This window comes from Mustela lutreola, chromosome 6 (assembly GCF_030435805.1).
Source record: "Mustela lutreola isolate mMusLut2 chromosome 6, mMusLut2.pri, whole genome shotgun sequence".
Lineage (NCBI taxonomy): Eukaryota > Metazoa > Chordata > Mammalia > Carnivora > Mustelidae > Mustela > Mustela lutreola.
Window position 1 is genome coordinate 81,121,321 of NC_081295.1, and position 25,509 is coordinate 81,146,829.

The following is a 25,509-nucleotide window of genomic DNA, read 5'->3' on the forward strand; positions in this document are numbered from 1 at the left end:
TTATGTAGGTATGTCACATGGAATCTTATTTCCTACATCTGGCATCCTGCTCTGTCCTCATTTATAATTCACATTGTACCACCAGTAGGTACTCAATAACTAGCAACTGGCATCATAACCTTTGGAGAAGGAATCTTGGAAACAGAACAACTTAGCAGTCTTGGAGAAAGGGACAGAGTACTAACCTATTTCAGCATTTGAAAGAGATAAATTGAAAAAGTCTCATGAATGAATGTTTTAATTTGATAAGGGGTAAAATTGGAAACTGCTGTGGCTGGGAGGGTTTTTCTTCATGCTGGGCAGTGACAGATAGAAGGGTACTGGACTTGGGCTTTGCTCCGTGGAGAACCGTGTCAGGAGATCATCATTACCAGGACTGTCCTCAGTGCATCTTGATGCCTATTAAAGGATGCTAAACGCTGTAATTGTGGTAGACTCCAGGCCTGCAACCTCTAAATGTTGTCATACCAAGCTCTGAATTTTGTCATCTCTTGGTGACATTGGCCTCTTTCCTTTTCTACCCCATTAATTCACGTCTCCCTGAATTGCCTTGCCTACTCTGAGTGTAGTTAAGTGTCCCTTTTTTCAAGTGGTTCTCCCTTATCTCTGCTTAATTCTTGTGGCCTAGGAAGGCAGTGAGGAGGTACTGTGGATGGAGGCCAGCTGTGTTCATTGGACCTCTTCTGTCAGCCAGGTGCATTATCCGATTTGATCTGTTGACCATGCTCTCAGGAAGGTGATGTTACTCTTTTCTAAAATATATACTTTATTTTTCTAGAGCAGCTTTAGATTCATAGCAAAATAGAATGGAAAATATAGAGTGTTCCCATTTATCCTCGGTCCAACACACCCCACTATTAACATCAGGCTCCACAGTGGTACGTTTGTTCCAACTGATTATTATTTTTTAAGAGTGAGAAAACTAAGGGTTTGTGAGATCAGACTCTTAGGCAGCAGGGCTCCGTCTCTCCCAGGAGAAGCCTGCTTGCTTTGCTTCCTCTGACATCCGGCCTCAGCTCCAGGTCTCTCCTTGGCCTGATGTTCCTTCCGGTTCTCTCAGGCTTCATTCCCACAGGGAAATGTAAGCAGGGCTGTCTCTTCAGATAAGAAGAGGGCGAGGCTAGGTCTTGTGTTCAAGCATCTAGAAATTCTTTTCCAATGGATAATTGAGGTTTTGGAGAAGCTATGACTTGATTCCCTGAAACTACTTTTTCCTTTCTGCCACTTATCAGTCCACCAAAGATTAAAAGAAGGAACTTTGATACAGTGATCCTAAAAATGTTTTGTGTTGAGATTTTATCTGAAAGTTCTAGAAGCACTTTCATGGAACAATCAAATCATTTCAGGCAGAGTTTGATATAATCTACTGTCAGGCTTTTAAAATCCGTGTTTTACAAAACATCAGCTGTAAGTATAATTTTAAGAGTGAAGGCTATCCATTCCTGCTTTAACAATCAGTGAGGTAGGTTGACGTCACACCCTAGACCTCGCCTGAATCAGGCACAGGCTTTCATCCCCTAGAACAAGGGGTATATTAATGTCACTGGACTACAGTTTCTTCCAGTTAGTGCCAAATGCCAAGTTGTTATATAAATGAGCCAAAGGTGGCCTCCGTACTTTGGTCCTTGAGTTGCTCATGTATGTAGGCCAAAACATTGTTAGCTCAATATAGCCCACTGATACAAAATTCAAATTTTTACGCAACTAATTGCTTAAGAAAAAAAAATACAAGCAGAGTATTAGCCATTTACAGCCTGCCTGCTTTCCATACTCTGTGAAACCTTACCCAGCATCTGTTGACCGTTGATAATAGGACTGGTGGTTTTAATACCCTCGGGTCCTACTCCCTTCTGGAGCTCTCTGACCCAGAGACTCCCTGTCATGCTTCTGAGTGAAGTCACTTAGGATGCGAGCTCCCTCTCTCCTGGGAATTTCCTTGCTCTCCTTTCTTTCTGGAGGCTGACTTCTTTTCCTTAAGCCTGAACAGTCTCTTCTTGCCTTTTTTTTTTATTATTTTTAGAGATTTTATATATTTATTTATTTTAGAGAGGGAGTGTGCCTGTGTGAGTAGGGGGAAGGACAAAGAGAGAGGAAGAGGCAGATGCCGCACTGAGCATGGAGCCCTGCACGGGGCTTAATCCTACCACTCTGAGATCATGAACTCAGCCAAAACAAGAGTTAGCTACTCTGCTGACTGAGCCACCCAGGCGCCCCTGGACAGTCTTGCTGTGAAGGACTTGCAGCCCTGGCCAGGCACCACCCAATAAAGCTTGTTGTGCATTACTGCCTCTGGTGGGCATATCTGTACCCTAGATCAGCCCCCAAATCCCTCAGGCAAACCTCCTATACAAGCACCAACACAACTAAGATTTCAAGAAAGCCAGTATATGAACCTTCAGAATCAAAGCTGACCCATATTGCCCTACATCATTCTTTCTTCTTCCCCCTTTTAGATACCAAATAGTTGTGTATATTTTTAAATGTATAGATTTAGAGTTTGTGTGCTAAATAGGTTTGCCTGGTTTTATGTATATTTGCTCCTCCTATTTATATATGTTATTAGGAAAAAGTGTGATGCTCAATGATCAGAGACATGCTTAGGCTTTTAATAAAAATAAGCATAGTGCTTATAATCTATCATGTATTTGCTATGTGTCAGGCAGTGTATTAGGTTCTTTACATGCATTATTTTACTTAATCATCATGGTAACCAGTGAGGCTAGTCCTTTTATTTATTTACATTTCATGGGTGTGGAAAGTGGGTTCAGAGAGATTCCTTGCCTTACTCAGAACCACATTAATGGTGGCAGAACAGCAGTATGAACCCAGTTTGTCCAGTGCCTGCCCCTGTGACCTGCTCTTTCACATTCCTCTTCAGTAAGTACATTTTCTGTAAGGACACATGGGGAAGTAAGCAAACAGTCTCAGCAGGCAGAACCACACCTCTTGGAGTAGAAGGTAATTCATCAACATTCAGGATTCAGCAGCATTGTTTGTAGTGCTAGAGCAGCTCTACAGACCTAACCTGACTCCCCGGGGGCACCATGTCTGCTTCCCAGCCTCCTCTTGCTTTTCTCTCCTCAACTTTCTATCTCCCTTATGGTTTTACCTGCCTCATAACTCCCTTTTAATGCCCTTTTCCCTTTGTGTATTTGTGCTTCTCTGCTTCTCCCTCACTCTGGCCTCTGGATTTTCTGTGAATATCAGTTCTGCTTCAATAGGTAGAGGATTAGATTGGTCCATCCGTCAGAGAGAACCTCACATCCAGGCACCTCCCCTCCAGGGCTCGTGATCAGCCCTTAGTTGTCTGCCTCTGGGTCAGGCACTGCACCCTAGATCAGTCACCTGGGGCCAGGAACTTACTCTGATCATGCTGTACAAAGGATGGAAATGTTGTTTCAGGCCACACAGGAGGGGGCTACAAGTGGGACTTGAGCTTGCAGACTTTTTTTTAAAGGGGCAATGAAAAAGCTCAAGTCTTCATAAGATCTGTCTGTCAAAAACAGTGAGATTTTCAAAAAGATCTTTAATGTATCTGTGGGGAATAACTTAAGATCATATGATTAAAGCATCAGCAGATAAAAATATTTGTAAGGGTAGTTCCTAGCAACAAAAATGTAATTTATGAAATCTATACATACCTGGGGAAATTCAGGCATATTTTTGTTTGTGGCTTCTCATGTCTTTGATTAGGTCAGGACATAAAATTGAAAACAGATCATTAGGTACAACAGTAGAGTTGCATACATAAGTTTTCTTATTCTGCTATGTTTATAAACATTTGTGAGTATGTAAAAACAGACAGTGTTAAGCTTCCATACATTATCTGTTAGATTATAAGCGTGATACACTCGTGCACACTTTCCTTTTAATCCTTTAGCATCTTGTTATTCATAGTGTAGCAGACAATAAATGACATTGCCTAATTACTTAGACCTGATGCCAATTGCAAAGAAAGCGCTAGTGGAAGAATCATTGATAAGCAGAGAGTCAAGGAGAAATAATGATATTTTTTGGATATTTTATGTCTGAATTCAAGTTTCTCTTGGTCAGGATTGCTGTTTTGGGATTTTGTATCCTTCTCTTCTGTTTCTTTCCATTCACACCATGTGTTGGCTATACCCCTCACAAATGCAACTAAGCATTCAGGAAAATAGAAAATCTTTCTTATGCTTTCAGGTTTTTGTTTTTTGTTTCTTTCATGAGGTTTCACTACTGTGTTTGAAGTCCTAATCGTCCTCTAGTTTGGGCCTATTTTAACTCTTCTACTTGGGATGTCAGGCCGTACAACTCTAATTAAACTGATGAAAGACTACAAAATAAAATTAAGGAGCGTGTGAAGATGAAAATTAATCCAATCCATGGATTTCTTTATTAGTAGTTGAATTTTGGAAGTGACCTTCTTATCACATCAGCTCATAAGCACACTGAGTCTAGAGAGATTAAATGCCTTCATCGCCAAGCTCCCTCAGCTGGCTAGTGGCTTAATATTGTAAAATGAGAGGCCAGTAGCATTTCAGTGTTTTCGGATCTTTGTGTAAGTCATAAATCGTAGTTACAAAGCTGACTTTATATACGACTTGTGAGTTCTTTCTTTGTGTTATTCTAAACACACACACACACACACACACACACGCACAAACACACACAAACCATGTTTTCTGTTTGGCTTTAACTTGGTAAATCATTTCCAGAGGTCATCAGCCACCGGAATCAGTTAACAAGATGGCCTTTCCTTTTCATTTCATGAGGTCCTGGAGAAACCACTCTATGCTCCATTCAAGGTGTTTTGACCACATGGTTTTATTTTTCTTTCCACTCTCTAACCCTAGAAATCTCATGGGATGAGGAACCCATTTTGAGAAATGTGTCACAGCAACTTTCGAAATGTAGTAAGCAAAGCAATTAGTGTCACATTTTCCCTTGGGGAAAAAAGATGAGAAAGGTTAATATATACTAGAGGTAACTCAAGGAGGTTCTGTACTAGTGATACATATATAAATGATAATTTTTGATAAAGCAGCAGTCTTTTATCGAAAGATTTATGCCGTCTTTGAGTCATTAATAGTATATGACTCTGCTTTCCACTCAGACTTAGAGCTGAAACAAATCATCATAAAATTTTTTTGTTGTGATTGTTCTCGTGTCAGGTATATTTCAAAAGCTTTTGAATTTATTAAGTGTCTTTGGAAATTTACAGGAATGAAGTTTACCAAATGTAGTACGTTTAATAGGAAAGCCAAATCAAACTCAGATGTAATCTCAAGGTGTTTTTGTGGATGTCATATCCCTAGTCTTTTCAGAAGCTCATTGGTGTCTTTTTCTGTGATATAAATTTAATTGGTTTCTGTGTAGGTTTAAATTCAATAAACATGTGATTACCCCCCCATGTTGGAAGCAGTACAATAGGTGCAATGATAAGCTATGTTACATATGCCCCATGAGGAATTATGATCCCCTTTTTTCAGATAAATAAAGTCTCATAAAAGCTATGACTCATCCATGTTTATGGGACTAATCAGTGGCATAATAGGGATTATAAGTCAGGTTATTTTATCTGTAAATCTATTATACTTTCTAATAAAATTATAAGGAGAAAGTCTTGAAAATGCTACCTTGTCCACATTCTGTTGACTGGTGGAAGATCAACAGTCTGATTCATCAAAGGAAGATTCTGATGCTGACTCATTCAAGGAAGATGATGCAATGTGTTGGTTAATGCCAGGGCTTTGGAGTCAGGCCAACACAGGGATTGAACCCTGGCTCTTCAGCTGTGAAGAAATAACACGACCTTGAACAAAGTTCTTTGGGTTTTAACTTCCAGGCCTCAGTTTCTTTATCTACTAAACAATCATAATACGACATTTCAGAGTTGTAATTATAATTGAGTACCATACTGAATATAGAGCATTTAGCAGACTATCCAGCAAATTGTACAGATATTTAGTACTTATTATTCATAATAATAGTGGTGAGATAGGAAGATAATATACAAATTGGCTAAAGAGAAATGTTTATTATTGTGTTCAGGGACATATGAAGACTTATTAATAAAATTATATTGATCTCACTGAAGATTTTTAGTGACAAACAGCCCCCATGTGGTATTTGTAACTTCAGGTGATGCTTTTTAAGATATTTTAAGATATGGAGCCAGATTAGAATATTTTCAAATTATGTCCATATTTTACTTACCTTTGCTAATGGATTGGGAATAATGGCATGAATAAATTCTAGACACATGGAGAATCCCCTGCCCTTTTTAAAAAATGAATACAAAAATAACTGTATTCTTTGAGTTATAAAAAAATTCTACAACTGTTATACAGTTGTTATATAACTATTTTGACAGGCTCTTAGAACAGTTTCTCCCCTTGAAAATCGTTCACTTTCTACTAGAGTTAATGTTTAGCACAATGAGTCAGAACTTTATCTATAAGCCAGGAGAAATTAATTTGGTTTTCATTATATGTAGAGATATTAATTTTGTTAAAATTAATTTAAAAATAATTTATACCATTTGTGGTAGAGAGGGTTTGCCTTTAAAACCCTTCCTGGTACAAGGAACGTAGATTGGGAGTATACAGGATCAGTCTTCAGTTCCACAGATATATATACGTATATACAATTCAAGATTGATTATAGTAAAACAGGCTAAAGTTTCCCCAAATTTAGGTATAATCATAGAGTTTCATTTATGTCTTCTAGATTTCTCAACATTGACTTGGTCAAAATACATCAAAGTGTTTAAAGTTAAAGCCTTTTATATTTGTCTATATACTATGAGGTTGACAGAATTTGTGCAAAACCCAGAATCTTAAATATAGGCTCTTTGCAGAGTTAATCTTTCTTGAGAGTGATATAAATAAATGTAAGAATGGTTCATCCTTTTATGATAAGCTAAATTTCTGAGAACTGAATTAAAAATGACATATGCTCTTTTTAAATTACCAAATGGAAACAAGAAGACATAGAAAACCTGAACAGACCCATAACCAGCAAGGAAATTGAAACAGTAAGCAAAAGTTTCCCAACAAAGAAGAGTCCAGGGTTGGATAGCTTCCCAGGGAGATTCTATCAAACATTTAAAGAACTAATATCTGTTCTTCTGAAGCTGTTTCAAACTATAGAAAGGGAATGAAAACTTCCAAACTTGTTCTATGAGGCCAGCACTACCCTGATCCCAAAACTAGACAAAGACCCCACCAAACAGGAGAATTACAGACCCATATCCCTGTTGAACATAGATGCCAAAATTCTCACCAAGAAACTAGCCAGTAGGATCCAACAGTACATTAAAAGGATTATTCACCACAACCAAGTGAGATTTATTCCAGGGATGCCTGGGTGGTTCAACATTCACAAATCAATCAACGTGATAGATCACATTAAAAAAGACAAGACAAGAAACATATGATCCTCTCAATTGATGCAGAAAAAACATTTGATAAAGTACAACATTGTTTCTTGATTAAAACTCTCCACAATGTAGGGATAGAGGGAACATACCTCAATATCATAAACACCATTTACAAAAAGCCCACAGTGAATAGCATTCTCAATGGGGAAAATCTGAGAGCTTTTCCCCTAAGGTCAGGAACATGGCAGGGATGTCCACTCTCACCACTGTTGTTCAACATAGCACTGGAAGTCCTAGGCTCAGCACTTAACATGAAGAAATAAAAGGCATTTAAATTGGCAAAGAAGAGTCAAACTCTCATGCTTCTCGGATTACATGATACTTTATGTGGAAAACCCAAAGGACACCACCCCAAAATTGCTAGAACTCCTATAAGAATTCAGCCACATGGCAGGATATAAAAATCAGTTCACAGAAGTCAGTTACATTTCTGTACCCTAACAGTGGGACAGAAGAAAGAGCTATTAAGGAATCGATTCCATTTGCAATTGCACCAAAAGCCATAAGATACCTAGGAATAAACCTAACCAAAGAGGTAAATGATCTGTATCTAAAAACTACAGAATACTTATGAAAGAAAGTGTCCATTTCTTCGTAGACACGAAGTAATGGAAAATGTTCCATGCTCATGGATTGAAAGAACAAGTATTGTTAAAATGTCTATGCTATCTAGAACAATCTACACATTCAGTGCAATCCCTATTAAAACACCATCAACTTTTTTCACAGAACTAGAACAAATAATCCTCATATTTGTATGGAACTACAAAAGACCCTGTATAGCTAGAGGAATGTTGAAAAAGAAAACCAAAGCTGGTGGCATCACAATGGCAGACTTCAAGCTATATTACAAAGCTGTAATCAAGACTGTATGGTATTGGCATAAAAACAGACACATAGATCAATGGAACAGAATAGAGAATGCATAAATGAACCCTCAACACTATGGTCAACTAATCGTTGACAAAGCAGGAAAGACTATCCAATGGAAAAATGGTTCTAGGAAAATTGGACAGCCACATGCAGAAGAATGAAACTGGACCATTTTTCTTACACCACACACAAAGATAAACTCAAAATGGATGAAGGACCTAAATGTGAGATAGGAATCCATCAGAATCCTTGAGAACACAGGCAGCAACCTCTTTGACTTTGGCTGTAGCAACTTCTTGCTAGACATGTCTCCAAAGGCAAGGGAAACAAAAACAAAAATGAACTTGGGACTTCATCAAGATAAAAAGCTTTTGCACAGCAAAGGAAACAGTCAAAAAAACTAAAAGGCAACCTTTGGAATGGAAGAAGATATTTGAAAATGACTATCAGATAAAGGACTAGTATCCAAGATCTGTAAGGAACTTACCAAATTCAATATCCAAAAAACAGATAATCCAGTCAAGAAATGGACAGAAGACTTGAACAAACATTTTACCAAAGAAGACATCCACATGGTCAACAGACACATGAAAAAATTCTCCACATCACTTTGTATCAGGGAAATACAAATCAAAACCACAATGAGATATTACCATACACCAGTCAGAAGGGCTAAAATTAATAAGTCAGGAAACAACAGGTGTTAGCAAGAATGCAGAGAAAGGGAAACCCTCTTAACACTGTTGAAGGAAGTGCAAGCTGGCACAGCCACTCTGGAAAATAGTGTGGAGTTTCCTCAAGAAGTTAAAAATAGAGCTACAATATGACCCAGCAATTGCACTAGTAGGTATTTACCCCAAAGATACAAACATAGTGATCCAAAGGGGCACATGCACCTCAATGTTCATTGCAGCAATGTCCACAATAGCCACGCTGTGAACGGCCTGAGATGTCCATTGACAGATGAATGGATAAAGAAGATGTGGTATATGTGTGTGTGTCTGTATGTGTGTGTACACACACACACAATGGAATATTACTCAGCTATCAGAAAGGATGAATAGTTACCATTTACATTGATGTGGATAGAACTAGAGGGTATTATGATGAGCAAGATAAGTCAATCAGAGAAAGACAATTATCATACGGTTTCACTTAGATGTGGAATATAAGAAACAGCACAGAGGATCATAAGAGAAGGAAGGGAAAACGGAATGGGAAGAAATCAGAGAGGGAGAAAAACCATGAGACTCTTAACTATAGGAAACAAACTGAAGGTTACTTGAGAGGAAGGGAATGTGGGGAGGGGGTAATTGGGTGATGGGCAATAAGGAGGTCATGTGATATGATGAGAACTGGGTGTTATACGCAACTGACGAATTCTTGAACTCTACATCTGAAGCTAATGATGTATTTTATGTTGGATAATTGAATTTAAATAAAAAATGATATGTACTCTTTTAAAGAAATCTCCTTTTGGAAATCTAAAAAGGCAATGTGTATATGTGTGTGCTAGTTTATTCATACCACTGTCACCCTTTTAAGTAATCATCATCCTTTTAATTAAGCAGTGAGTTTTAAAACTTTAACCTTTAGGTCTTTCATGTATGATCTATTTTTCAGCAAAAACCTCTCAAATTCAAATTATAATCCCGTTTTCATTTTCTTTTCTCAGATGATGAAACATGCTTGGAATAATTATAAACGGTATGCCTGGGGATTAAATGAACTGAAACCTATATCAAAAGAAGGCCATTCGAGTAGTTTATTTGGTGAGTAGTATGTGCTTTGGTTTCTTAATGACAGTAACTTTTCTCCAGTTGACAGAACTTGTTGGTGGTGATGTTGATATGCCCCTTCCACCTGGTTGTGAGGAAACGTGCATACCTGATAGGAGTTACCTGCAAGGACTGTGCATAATGTGTCCTTCCAACAGAGCACTCTATGTTAGAATCACTTTCATCCCTTGAAAAAAATACTAATGCCTGGAGACACTTCCAAAGATTCTCGTTTAATGGATGTAGGTACAGCATCATGAGTTTTAGCTGCAAGGGTGCGACCCAGCAGAGGAACCTGTGGTCAGCGGTATTCACTGGTTCCTGTCAAGTAAAAGTAGTGTCTTTATTGATAATCTGGTCAAGGCAACCTTTCATGGTGAGCTTCACTGTATCTTGGTGACTCTTAGCTTTAGCTCTGGGTTTCTCCTGTTTGTGCCACAGAACAGAAAGTGGGAGTGGATTAGATCAGTTATTTCAACTTCCATTTATCGAATTTGGCATGCTTTATTGTATTTGGTCCTCACAGCATCCCTCAGTGATTGGTACTGGGGGTGTTAATAACATTCCCACTGAGGAGGTGAGGAAGCTAGTTAACTGAAATGTTGGGTTCCTTGGGTCACAGAGGTACCCAGTGCCCTTCTTATCCCACTGGATTCTTTTTTAACAGGCATAGTTTTGCCTATAAGCGACAGGATGAAGGGGATAAAGTCTTATTCTGAGACTTCCTAATTCCCCATAGAAAATGTGACTTATACTGTGACTGAAGGTGTTAAATAGTATCAAGTCATATAACAAACAACGGTATCAACTGACACGTGCCAAGGGCCATTTATGTGATGTCTCATTTAACCTCATTATTATACACATTTTATAGATGAGAAAAATGCAGCTCAGAAGAGCTTGCCTCATATTAGCCACATACTAACTGACTGAGCTGAGGCCAGAACACAGTTGTGGCTAAGGTGAAAGCCTGTGGTCCTAATCACCACACTATGCTTTTCCATTTATTCAGGATCTTCGTGTGTTTGGCTGTCCTTCTAGCACTGGTGTTAATCAACACAATACAAGTCTTTGCAGATTTTCTGCCTCGTGCAGAAGACCTGTGTGTAAATAGTGAGTTGTCAAAGCATTAGATCGTACAGTAGATATTCATCTCAACTGCAGATATTCATATGAAGTGGGAACCCAGGTAGGGAGAAGGGAATTGTAAGAACAGTTAGGAAGAGCTGGCAAAGTGGAAAAAAGACTGGTGGACCTATTAAAGAGACACGGTTTAGAGATGAAGAGAGCCCAAACCTGGAGTAGTGGCAGCAGAAGTGATTTCAGATGTTTTTATAAAGTATTTTCAGTAACATAGGTGATGAGATGTGGGAATTGAAGACAAATTCAGAAGCTTCATGCAGAGTCAGAGGCCTCTATTTATTTCATTATTCACCATAACTTTTAAAAATCTAATTCTATTTTTGCTTTTATCTCTATGAAATTTGCCTGTATCATTAATAAATTGGTCTTGAAGGGGCGAGGTGTGGGAGGTTGCGGGGGAGCAAGATGGTGGGTATTAGGGAGGGTGTGTATTGCATGGAGCACTGGGTTTGGTGCAAAAACAGTGAATACTATTACACTGAAAAGAAATTTTTAAAAAAATCAGTTTTGTGTAGATTTGTCATAATCTTTATCAAAGAGATTATTTGGTTCTCTGTTCATATGTTGGTGAATTTTTAAAATTATTATGAAGCATTGAGACATACTCAGTCCCTTCGTATGGAATGTGCAGATGAAGAAGACATGACTTCTCCAGTCTGAGAAAGTTTACAGACTAAAAGAGATGCACACAAGTATTTATAATGGAAGACAGTAAGTGATGAGTGTAAGACCAATGTAAAGTCTTCACGTCAAGGCAGTTTGGAGGAAATGAATCATAGAGTTGAGATGGGCTGCATGGCGGGGAGGGGAGGTTAGGATCAGTCAAGCTTTCAAAGGGGGGTGAATTCCATTTTTGAAGAATGGCTTTTTAGAGCTATCATAATTTTAGTTCTAATTATATTTAAAAGTTTTTCACAGGTGCACTTGGATGTGATTACATTAAAATTAATACGTGCCTTGCTCCATTGTTTCAGATCTATTTTTTTTCTTGCTAGAGAATGCAGCCACAACTGAAATTTCTAAGAGTTACTTTCTACTACTCAGAAGAAACTTTAAAGATTAGTGTATCAATCCACAGCCTGTAATCATTATTAGTTGGGTTTTAATGCAGCTTTTAAATTTTCTTTCAGTGAAAGAATTTTAGACTTTGTTTAGTATTACTCTTTATTAACAAATTCAGTTTATCCTCTGCCTGTCCCTTTCCAAGTAACTGGTCAATCTGCTTGTATGTCTGTCAAATATTTTAATCAGTATATATTTTTCTGATATTTTCAGGTAGTATTAAAGGAGCAACAATAGTAGATGCCCTGGATACACTTTTTATAATGGAAATGAAAGATGAATTTGAAGAGGCAAAATCATGGGTTGAAGAAAATCTAGATTTTAATGTGGTGAGTTAAAAGTTGCCAATTCAGTTCTTAAATCTCAGCTTAACATGGACAAACTTGTTGTGGGGCCAATTATTGTGTTATATGACCTAGCAGAAACAAATAATGCAATTTTAAATAGCACCACACTGTATTCTTGCCCTCCCTTACTACATAAGTACGTCTTTATTTTTTGGCAAATTCAGAGGAAGGAAAAAGAAATTAAAATTTACTGAGACCTTCATGTGCCAAGTGTTCATGTTCAAGTGCCACAACCATCCTGTGAGATGGGCCTTGTTTTCCTTCTGCACAGTTTAGAAACTGGAGCTCCCGAGCTTTACCCAGAGCACAGCTAGTAGCATGTCAGGGCCGTGAGACCATGTGGCTCCACAAGTCCTGTTTTGCACTGTGCCATGACGTTGTTTTGATTTTGTTCAGTGGAACACTGGGTGCCAGATGATGTGCTAAATTTCAACAAAAGACCCCAGAGAAATTAAGGTAGAGAAGCTTATTACTCACAGGTCCTGAGGAAGTACACAGCAGCCTCCAGGGGTCACACAGAGATGTTGAGGCAGAGGACAGACAGGACCTGGGGCACATGCCCTTCTTAGGGTGGCTATAGGCCTGTGGGGTCCTAGGCTAAGGCCAAAATGGTCAAATCAAACCAAAAAGAGCTAGGTTTTGGTGAGTGCCACAGGGGTCTTTTCTAAGGAGTACACAAAGGAAAGGCCCTGGCGGGTGAGGGAGACTCTTGGTCACAAGGGCGACTAGAGGAGTCATATCAGGGACTAGAATTTGCTTATGCTTCTGCGGGCTGTTCTCCAGGGCTGCACTTGCGTGAGGGAGAGGCAAGCGCTGTCAGAGGTCCCCCACAGGCCACTTGAAGGCTGAGGCAGCAATACCATGGTGATTTTCCAGTAAACAGCATCCACACTCACACATAAACAGCTTCAACCTTTGTTCACTGTATACCCCCATCTGTATAGAATGCTGTCACTATGTATTTGAAATCTTTTAAAAAATCTTTGTATGTGTACGATCATTCTTAGCAAATACTTCAAAACCCATTATACACTAAGGAAAAGGTTCAGAATTAAGGAGAATGAACACTTGCCACACTTAGTAATTTTGATCTGGGAGGACAACATCATGTCAGAGTGAATCTAATTCCATAGTCACTCTTTTACCTCACATAATGAGGCTGACCAAAAAACTTGTTTTAAGAAAAGGAAGAGTGTTGACCCAGCTGTTTTTCTAGTCATTCGTTAATTTTGCATTATTGGTATTATTTTTAATCTGAGATTGTTTCACAGAAAACATTGTAAGCCTCTTGTCCATCTGGTATGCATCCGATAATATCTGTAAATCCCCATAACCAGGTACAAACAGCATGCTGTATGTTGAGAATGGACAAAGAAAGAGTGTTTCCCTGTCAACACCCCCACTTTGTGGAGCTCTTATCTCCCAGAGACCCAGTGAGGACACCAGTGTCAGAATACTAAAGATCAGTAAAACTAAACCTTTTTCCAAACTCTTTACATTAAAAACCTGTGTAAATTAAAATTTCATATATTTGGTCCCAACCGTCTTATTAATTGCCTTATATACCCCATTTTGGATATCACTGCCTTAAAGGACAATTAGATAAGTCTGCGTTTAATCTGCCTTATAATTGAATTGAGAATATAAAGAAGACATATTCCAATATAAAGGGACCTTGGAGATCAATGTGTTCAGCTCTTTCATTTTAAAGATGAGAAAACAGACCCAGGGAGCTGGTGATTTGCTCAAGGTTCCACAGCTATCTGATTGGAATGACTTGTGGTAGCTCTAATGTTGTCAATAGAATGGAATATGAAAAATTAAAACAGTGAAGAAAAAATTCTGTTTCTTTTTGAGGGTTCGTTATCTCTTATTATTATGTCTGTCCCACCTTGTTTTTTATAAGTAAATTCAGCCACCTACCTTTAAATAGGGTTTGTCTCTCTCCACAGCCTTTTCAAGAAAGGTTGGGGGAACAGGAACTGGATTCCTCCAAAATAAAATATTTTTTTTTCTAGCGTTACAGTATTTTGTTTGTTTCTTTGTTTCTCCAATTCAAATACAATTAACATAATGTTATATTCGTTTTGGATCTTCAATGTTGTGATTCAACAGTTCTATATATTTCTCAGTGCTAATCAAGATAAGTAATATTCTTTTTTCTTTTTTTTTTTTAAATTTTATTTTATTATTTGACAGAGATCACAAGTAGGCAGAGAGGCAGGCAGAGAGAGAGGAGGAAGCAGGCTCTGCGCTGAGCAGAGAGCCCGATGTAGGCCTCGATCCCAGGACCCTGGGATCATGACCTGAGCTGGACAGAGGCTTTAACCCACTGAGCCACCCATGTGTCCCGATAAGTAATACTCTTAATCCCCTTTACTATTTCATCCCTCCATCCCCTTACTTTGTATTAACACAGTTCTCTGTATTGAAGAGTCTGGTTTGGGGGGCTTTTTTCTTTTCTCTTGGCTTCTTTTTCTTTCTTTTGTTTCTTAAATTTCCACATATGACTGAGATCGTATGGTATTTGGCTTCCTCAGACTGACTTATTGCACTTATCATTTTACCCTGTAAGTCTATCCATGTTGTTGCAGATGGCAAAATATCATTTTTTTATGACTAGGTAAAATTCCAAGTGTATATATCACATCTTATTCATCTGTTCATCTATCGATGGTCACTTGGGTTGTTGCCATATCTTGGCTCTTATAACTATTACGGCAGTAAAGATAAGGGCACATATATCTTTTCTTTTTTTTTTAATTTATTTTTTATTATGTTCAGTTAGTCAACATATAGTATCATTAGTTGTTTTTATTTTAAAGATTTTATTTATTTGTTTGACAGACAGAGATCATAGGTAGGCAGAGAGAGAGGAAGGAAGCAGGCTCCCCGCTGAGCTGGATCCTCGGGGCTCAATCCCAGGACCCTGGAACCATGACTGGAGCCGAAGGCAGAGGCTTAACCCACTGAACCACCCAGGTGCCCCGTATCTTTAGTTTTTGATGTAGTGTTCAACGATTCATTAGTTGCATATAACAGTGCTCATCACACGTGCCCTCCTTAATACCCATCACCCAGGTACCCCATCCCCCCATGCCCCTCCCTTCTGCAACCCTCAGTTTGTTTCCCGGAGTTCATAGTCTCTCATGGTTTGTCTCCCTTTCTGATTTCTTCCCGTTTAGTTTTCCCTTCCTCACATATCTTTTCAAATCAGTCTTACCATTTTCTTTGGGTGAATACCCACTAGTGGAATATGGGATCACATGGTAATTCTGTTTTTAAGTTTTAGAGGAACCTTCATACTATTTCCTATAGTTTCTGCACCAATTTGCATTTCCACTGACAGTGCGCAAGTGTTCCTATTTCTCCACATCCTCACCAACAACTTGTTATTTCTTGTGCATTAAGGCGATATCTCATGTGATTTTAATTTCCATTTCCCTGGTGACGAGTGATGTTGAACATCTTTCATGTATCTGTTAGCCAGCTGTATGTCTTTTTTGAAAAAAATGTCTATTCGGGTTCTCTGCCCATTTTTTAATCAGATTGCTTTTTTGGTCTTAAATTGTAAAAGTTCTTTATATTATATATTTTGGATGTTAACCCCTTATCAGATATGTCATTTGCAAATATCTTCTTCCATTCAGTAGGTTGCCTTTTTGTTTTGTTGATGGTTTCCTTTGCTAGGCAGAAGTTTTTTACTTTGGTATAGTTCTAATCTTCTCACTTTGCTTTTGTCTGTTGTCTGAGGGAAATTACTGCCTATGTTTTTCTTCTAGGAATTTTATGGTTTTAGGTCTCACATATAGATATGTAATCCACTTTGAGTTTATTTTTGCATGTGGTCTAAAAAAGTGGTGTAGTTTCATTCTTTTGCATGTAGCTATCCAGTTTTCCCAGCATCATATGTTGAAGTGACTGTCTTTGCTCCATTGCATTGCATATTCTTGCTCATCGTAGATTAATTGTCCAAATAAGCATGTGTCTATTTCTAGGCTCTCTATTGTTCTTTTGATCTTTGTGTCTATTTTTATGCCAGTACCATGCTGTTTTGATTGCCACAGCTTTGTTGTCTACCTTGAAATTTGGGATTCTGATGCCGCCAACTTTGTTCTTTTTCTGGATTGCTTTGGCTATTTGTGGGCCTTTGTGATTCCATAAAAATTTTAGGGTTATTTGTGTTAGCTCTGTGAAAAATGTTGATATTTTGATAGGGATTGCATTTAATCTATGATTGTCTTGCGTGGTATAGACATTTTAGTCATATTGGCTCTCCTAGTCCATAAGCCTAGAATATCTTTCCATTTGTTTGTGTCATCTCCAGTTTCTTTCACTATTGTTTTAGTTTTACAGAATACTCCTCCTTGGTTAAGTTTATTCCTAGGTATTTTATTACTTTTGGTGCTGTTGTAAATGGGATTGTTTTCTTAATTTCTCTTTCTGCTGCTTCCTTGTTAATGTATAGAAATGCAACAGATTTCTATATATTAATTTGTATCCTGCATCCTTACTGAACTTATTTATCTAAAATTGAATGATTGAGGACAGGAAAGTACACATAGTGCTACTAGACCTGAACAGTATCCAGGTCCCTATTCCTAATAATTAAAGAATTGCTTAATGATGTACTGTATGGTGACTAACATAACATACAAAAAGAAAAAAATAAAAAAAAGAATTGCTTCCCCAAACATCACTAAATACTGCAACAGTTCTTTGTTTTCATGACCAGCAGTAGTCTGAGAAATTTTGGAATCATTTATTTAAAAGAACTAAGGACAACGGCCTCTCAACCTAACAGACAAGGTACCAGAAGACAGTTGGCTGACTTTAGCCCACTACCAGGAGACATGAATGTGTTCTGTGGACCATGGGGACCCGTGAGGAAGCAGAGGGAATCTAATAGGGCATATCAGACTGTGGAAAAGAGCCAATTTTTTTTGCTTCCATACTTGTAAGATAAAGCCATTGGACTATTGTTAAGTGATTGCTAAGCTACTGACTTAATGTTGTTTATTTAAAATTGTATTTTTATTTTTTTAGAGGATTTTTATCCTGGTTATCCAATTAATTGATAGACTTGTATAAAATACCATTTTAGAACTCCTATTGGTAATCTTGGTCTGTATCTTTCAAAATGTTCTTAGCCACAGGTTTCAAATTTCTGCTTATTCTAATACCATTGCTAATATGAGAGGTCTTCAAATATATTTGTTATAGTTCTCTCTTTGGGTATTGTCATATTTTCCTTTAAACAAGTTTATTAATAACATTTAAGTGATAGTACTTTTTGTATTAAAATTAGTGAATAAAGGCAGCAGCTCTTTCTGCCCATGGGTCTTGTCCCCCTGCTTTAATAAAATCACCTTTTTGCACCAAAAAAATTAAATAAATATTTTTTTTAAAAATATAATTAGTAAATAAGATTCAGGAAAGCTATATTGTTTTACTCTCCTAATTATTATAAAGTTACTCAGCTAGGAGTTTTGTACTTGATTCTGATATAACTTATATGAGAATTTGTTTTATACTCACTCAATTTACGCAGAGATTCAGTTGACTATACCAACAATTATGCAGTTTTCTTTCTGAAAACACAAACTTTCTCCATTTATCTGATGGGCAGAGAGTTTGAAAAGCTTAAGCAAAGAGAGAAAATTTGTGTTATTTTTAGGGATGACATGTAATATTATTCCAGCTTGAATAAAATATTGCTTGTTTTTTGTTCTGCTTTGTTTTTAAGATTTTATTTATTTATTTGACGGAAAGAGAGATCACAAGTAGGCAGAGAAGCAGGCAGAGAGAGAGGGAGAAATAAGCTCCCTGCTGAGCAGAGAGCCTAATGAAGGGCTAGATCCCAGGACCCTGAGATCATGATCTGAGCTGAAGGCAGAGGCTTAACTCACTGAGCCACTGAGGCGCCCCGTTGCTTGTTTTTAAATTAATATTTTTTCCTGATAAAGTATTATAATTGACGATGTGAGAGTATTACAAAAAAAAGTTAAAGCATCCAAATTTATTACAAGGGGAAAATAAGAAGGAAACTGAAACAAGAACACTGCAATTGAGACTTGGTTTATCCTGTGGTGCTCCTGAGTATAAACCAATCTTTCAGTCAAAAATAAATTTCTTTGTATGTGAAATATTCAATTTGCATCACTTAAAGGTGTAAAGTAAATGTTTTTTATTGGTTTATACGGTCATTAACTAAAACTCATTTTCTTTAATTAAAGCATAGCAAGTTGATTTAATTTGCATACTTGGTAGCACAAAGTTCAAATGGCTTTAATAACTGGCTTAAAATAAATCACTGGGATAATATGTAGGAGCAAGAGTTTCCCAGGTGGAGCTTTGTATTCCATTCAAGTATCTGTAGGGGCACACTGGTCTGGACAGACCTCAATTGGTAGACTCCCATGGGTGAGCTTTATGGTTTTAATTCAAAGTAATCCTTAAAACAAAGAATCTAAAATTCTTGGTTACTCATTATTCATTATTCCATTCATGTATTATTTATCAAATACCCTTTAAATGTCAATTACTTACCCTCATGTCACTTATAGTCTAGAAGGAAAAATAGAATAGATAGCTAGGGCCAGGTTCTCTTAGGAAAGAAGAAAGGAAAGAGGAAACCACCATTTAAAGAGTATGGCAACTTGCCAAGTATGCTAGATGATTTTTTTTTCCCCATAGGCTATCTTGTTTAGTGTTTGTGACCACCATACAGGGTAAGTGGTATTTTCTTTGTCTTTATAAATGAAAAGGTAGTTAATTAATCTGCCCCAAATCATGCAGCCAGTAAGAGCTATGGGTGACGATGTCTGTCTAACTCAGTGACCCTGTTTTTATTGGAGAGGAAATACAAAGAGTTGAGAAATACATAGGCAGCCAGAGAATGAGTCCTCCAAAATTAAGCATGTAATCTTAATATCATAGCCCTCATTAGAGTGCATTTTTCCATAGGTAGTCAATAAATTCTAATTAAAGTGAATGAGAAGTAAAGCTGTCTTGTCCTATTTCCAAAGAAACTGTGCTAGACTCAGCTAGAAGACAAGCTGAAAAGGTGCACAAGAAACTGGACTGTATCATATTTTGAAATAGTTGGAAATGATCTGGAGTTCAAGTGCAGTCGAGGCACTTGTTTTTATCTAGCCTACTTTCAGAAGGGATTTGTGGTGGCTTCTGGTAGGGGAAAATCATTAACATAGGGACAAATGATCAAGAGTTTCATATTTGGGCATTTCTAAATTCAGTTCTGTGCTTCCTATTCTTTACTGTCACCTCAAAGAAGTATTGATTACCTACATCCTTGGATGGGAACTATCGAAAACTGTCATCAGTATGAATTTTATAGAATATGTAGAAATTTTTTTGAGATAACAACTTCTTGTATAAAACCTCAGTGAAAGCCAAAGTTATATTAAAATTACTATGAAAAAGCATTTTTCTTCACTAAGGTGAAGTGAAACCTCTGTATGAGAGGCCGAGCTTTGAGAATGACAAAGCATAGATGATTAGCCTATTCCCAGTGCTTACCTAGCAACACATTGAGATGGTGGTCTTTGATAAGCCACATGGATTGTACCTTTGATTGTAATGAATATTCTTTAAGATAACAGAGACACTGGTAGCAAAAGTAACTTTATCTCTTTCCCCCTTGTATTTGAAGTATAGTTGACATACAGTGTTACATTAGTTTCAAGTATACAATACGGTGATTTCACAATTCCATTCATTATGCAATGGTTACAACATAAAAATAGGCACCTTCTGTCACCATACAGCGTTATTGCAATATTAGTGACTATATTCTCTATGCTGTACTTTTCATTCCTGTGACTTATTTATTTCATAACTGGAAGTTTATGCTTTTTAATCCCCTTCACCTATTTCCCCCGCTCCCTCACCTCTGGCAACAACCAGATTATTCTCAGTATTTGTGAATCTGTTTCTGGTTTTGTTTGTTCATTTGTTCTTTTAGATTCCACATATAAATGAAATCATATGGTATTTGTAAAGATTCATGGTATTTATCTGATTTATTTTACTTAGCATCATACATTCTAGGTCCATTCATGTCACAAATGGCAAGGTTTTATCCTTTTGCACATGGCTGAGTAGTATTCGTGTGTGTGCACGCGTGTGTGCACGCATACATGCATACGCATACCATGTACCATTTTGGATTAGTTGTTTTCATTTTCTTTCAGTTAATACCCAAAAGTGGAATTACTGGATCGTATGGTATTTTAATTTTTTTGAGGAACCTCTCCATACTATTTTCCACAGTGGCTGCACCAATTTATATTCCCACCAAAAGTTTAAGGATCCAGACTGTTCTTTTATCCAGACAGAATGCCACCGTTTTTCAGGAAAATAAGTTATAAGATTCCCTGTTGAAAAGATGTAAATAAATTGACCTCAAAAAGCAATTTGTGATCTTCTCAAAGGCCTGGATGAGTACTTGACTTAGGTCCAAAGTTCTATGCCACAGACCATGAAAGAAGGGACTTTTATCTTAGTATTTGCCTTGGTCTGTTTTAGAGCAACATTATATCCTTGTGGGTGCAGATAAGTTCATTATCTTGTTGAACAGAGTCATTCAGTATTTTCTATCTGAATGTTAATCAGTGCCTGCCAAGGGTGATGATTTGCATTTTGACTTTAAAAAGATACTGAGCTGGTCTCTCTGACAGTAATTAGTGATAGATTAGATTGCTACTTGAGGGTTCTTCTGGGCCTACATAGTAAAACCAGCCTATTCACATAGACAAGATGGTTATTTGCTTGTCTTTGTGGCCTAAGGAACTTGTACTTTGTTCATCTACTTAAATATGAAACTAAAAGCTGGTAGGACATATGTTACACTAAATTACATTGTTTAATGTTGCGATTTAATCTGTTAAAAGGATTTTATACTTTTGATCCTTGAAATACTAATATAACATGCACTTTGAAATACTATTTATAAATAAAGGTGTCTACTAAGCTTCAACACAGGCAAGGTGTATAGGTCAGTAACCACTCCTAAACAATGGCTTTGAAAAGTCTCATCTGGGAATGCCTGAGTGGCTCACGCAGTTAAGCATCTGAGGACTCTTCATTTCAGCTTAGATCGTGATTTCACAGCCCTGCATTGGGCTCTGGGCTCATTGAAATGTGTTTCAGATTCTCTCCCTCCTTTCATCCTACTCACTCTCTCTCTCAAATAAATAAATAAAATCATATATGTTAGTAGCAGAGCCGTTATTATTAAACATAATTAGTGTATCATTGTAGGACAATTATTAATACTTGCTTGTTTCTCGCTTACCGTCATTGAGTAGAAAGCTGTCAGGGAGTTTGGAGGAATAGCTAGCAAAGCAGTGTCTGATTTGAGGGCTCAGAGAATTCTCCTTAAAAAAAAAAAAAAATCTAAGAATTAGGACCAAGTACTCAGAATATTATTAAAATATTTCTGAAGATAAAACTCCTTTTCCAAGAGATCTTTTTCAATTCAGTGCAATCAGATCTGTATGCCCCCTTGGAATCATAAGAATTAAGAATTTCTTAAATTTGGTGTAAGTTTGATTCTAAATAATTGTAAGTCTTGCGCAAAGAAATAACACAAAATTTCTTCAGGGGAAATTTCTGCCTCTGTAGCTGCTCTATCAGAAGAAAACTATGGCTAGATCTGTGCTATAAACTAAACTTGTTATTCTGATAGCCCCATTCTTTGACTTAACTAAGATCTATTAAAATCTTTCATTTTATAGAAAATTTCAGTGCATAAATTGCCTACAAAAAATACCTGATAAGTACTTAACAAAATTTTCCGAGTTGTTTACAATGAGGCCTTGTCTAGTGGGAGAAAGTTAATCTTTTAGGCATATGAATTTTGAAGTGTTCACTTTCCCACTTGCTCAGGGAGAATTAGGTTCCTTGTACTCATGAATCATAGCAAATCTGTTGACTGAAGGAAACTTTCCCAATAGAGATATGGAGGATAATGTTAAGGATTGGGAGAAGGAGACATATAAAATGGTTTATTGAATTAAACTCTTTTATCCATTTTAGCCATCTTTATCAGTTTATCTCATAATTCACATATATGTAGTGAACCAAAGACCAGAAATAGGAGGGATAAACTTACAGAAATTATAAGTCTAAGACACCCAAGACAGTATGAGATTAGTACTGATGCCCAGGTTTTCCATGATTTGTCATACTCCCTTCTAGATTCTAGATGTGACTTTATTTATACCATATATCTTTGTAACATATATTTTACCAAATCAACCAAAATTTCCAACTTCCACTTGTTTATTGATTGTGATATTAACAAATAGGTGTATGCAGTATAGCCAGAAGCCAGGATCTTCTTCTCAAACTGACATTCACCTATGACAGTGGACTAGCCATAGAATACATGGAGAATATTCTTGCAATGTAACCTGACTTACAGATTTAAGGAAGGAAATTTTATTTTAAAATAAACACAAGGTTAAGGAGTCTGCAAAATTCTCATTAACTGTTAGAAAAAATCACAGAAGATTTTCATGTTATAGGCTGTTTGGGGCTCTCCTTCTTGACATACTGTCCTCTCCCTGCCCTAACCCCTCTCTGTCTTTAGGCTAAGTCACTGCAGAAGTTCCAAAACATCTTAGAAGACACTGCATGAATATTGATGGGATGAATATATTCACTTTAGATATAACAAGATTATTTTAATGGAAATCATAATCATAAATGTGTAAAAATAACCTAAAACCCTGATTGTAGAAATTCCCTTTTGAAAATCCAGATAGCCTATAAGGTAGATCAAACCCAAAAGGAAGTTTGGTTGGGGTACTATATTTCAAAAGAGGATTTTTAGCCATCGAGAAATAGGATTCCCCTGAGGGTGAAAGCAGATGTGTCAGTTTGCATTCTAGAATTTAGAATATTAGGATTCTGGAGTTTCTGATTTTCCAGTAAGCCCTGTGGAAATAAGCTAAGCTAGACCTTAGTTTATTGAGGCTGAGTTACTGTGTAGTGGGTAATGGCAGCAGCTCTCCACTGAGCATTTTCTGCCACATGCCATGTGCATTTTTATTCATGGACTCATAGTGCCTTGTAAAGAATGCCTCGCCCCTTTTTACAAATGAGAAAAGAGAGGCTCAAAGAGAATAAGTGACTTACCTGGGATCTCACACTCAGCTAGTTCCAAAAGCAGCCCTCCGTTCCAGGTCTTTCTGACTCTAGGGACTGTTTTTATGGTTTGCTGTTTCCAATATAGAAAACCAATTTGCTGTGGTGGGATAATTTTTATTTTCTTAGTCCTTTTCATCTAAGGATCTATAAAGAGTGACCAAAAGTGTCTAAATCTGCCTTCTGACCTATAACATAATACAACCAAGAATATAGAAAGATCTCTCAAATTAAGCTTTCAAAATAATTTAGATTTACCTTTGACAATGCTAAGTGACATAAGTCAAGCAGAGAAAGTCCGTTAATATATGGTTTCACTTATTTGTGGAACATAAGGAATAGCATTGGAGGACATTAGAAGGAAGGGAAAAATGAAGAGGCGGAAATTGTGGAGTGGAAGATGAACCATAAGAGACTATGGACTCTGGGAAACAAACTGAGGGGTTTATTTTATTTTATTTTATTTATTTATTTTTTATTTATTTTTTTTTAATTTTTTATTTTTTATAAACATATATTTTTTATATACATATATTTTTATCCCCAGGTCTGTGAATCACCAGGTTTACACACTTCACAGCACTCACCAAATCACATACCCTCCCCAATGTCCATAATCCCACCCCCTTCTCCCCAACCCCCTCCCCCCGGCAACCCTCAGTTTGTTTTGTGAGATTAAGAGTCACTTATGGTTTAACCACAATGAGATATCACCTCACATCAGTCAGAATGGCTATTTTATTTTATTTTAAAGATTTTATTTATTTATTTATTTGACAGAGAGAGAGAGATCACAAGTAGGCAGAGGGGTGGGGGGAAGCAGGCTCCCCGCTGAGCAGAGAGCCCCATGTAAGGCTCGATCACAGGACCCTGGGATCAGGACCTGAGCCAAAGGCAGAGGCTTAACCCACTGAGCCACTCAGGTGCCCCCAAACTGAGGGTTGTTTGTTTGTTTTTTTTTAAGTTTTTTTTTTTTAAGATTTTTATTTATTTATTTGACGGAGATCACAAGTAGGCAGAGAGGCAAGCAGAGAGAGAGGGAGAAGCAGTCTCCCCTCTGAGAGAGAGCCCGAATGCGGGGCTCGATCCCAGGACTCTGGGACCATGATCTGAGCCAAAGGCAGAGGCTTTAACCCACTGAGCCACCCAGGTGCCCCTAAACTAAGGGTTTTAGAAGAGAGGGGGTGGGAAATGGGTGAGCCTGGTGGTGGGTTTTAAGGAGGGCATGGACTGCATGGAGAACTGGGTGTTATTACAAACAATAAACCATGGAACACTACATCAAAAACTAATGATGTACTGTATGGTGACTAACATAACAGTAAAAAATATTAAAAATTTTTAACTTTGATGAAAAGAAGTAAAATAATGGGAATTCTAACATCATTCCAGTTTTCAAAAGGAGAAAAATATGATGATTCTTGAGTACTACTAATGGTAATATAACATTCCTGAAAAGCCTTTTAAAGGCAAGGACACAGAAATCACTGGAAAGCTGCATGGATTCACTAACAAGCCAGATTTGCTTCTTGGACAGTTTCACCAGACTGTTAGATCCATGAAATTCAAAAGGCAAAGCAACTGACCTTGAGCATGGTACTTTGCAAGGTCATTTCTCGATATTTTACAGAGCAAGATAAACAGAATTTAGGCTCTAGAATACATTGCTGGATCAGTCACTGGTTGAATAACTGTATCCAATATGTGACTGATG

At 37.4% G+C, this 25,509-nt stretch overlaps 1 protein-coding gene across 2 annotated transcripts in view; it reads left to right on the forward strand.

The window, feature by feature from the left end:
* Positions 1–25,509, forward strand: part of MAN1A1 (mannosidase alpha class 1A member 1) — a 167,325-nt gene that overhangs the window by 31,810 nt on the left and 110,006 nt on the right. For both annotated transcript variants that reach the window (XM_059177709.1, XM_059177710.1), the window contains exons 3-4: positions 9,969–10,065; positions 12,490–12,605. In XM_059177709.1, coding sequence (XP_059033692.1) covers positions 9,969–10,065; positions 12,490–12,605 — 213 coding nt within the window. The remainder of the gene's footprint in view (positions 1–9,968; positions 10,066–12,489; positions 12,606–25,509) is intronic.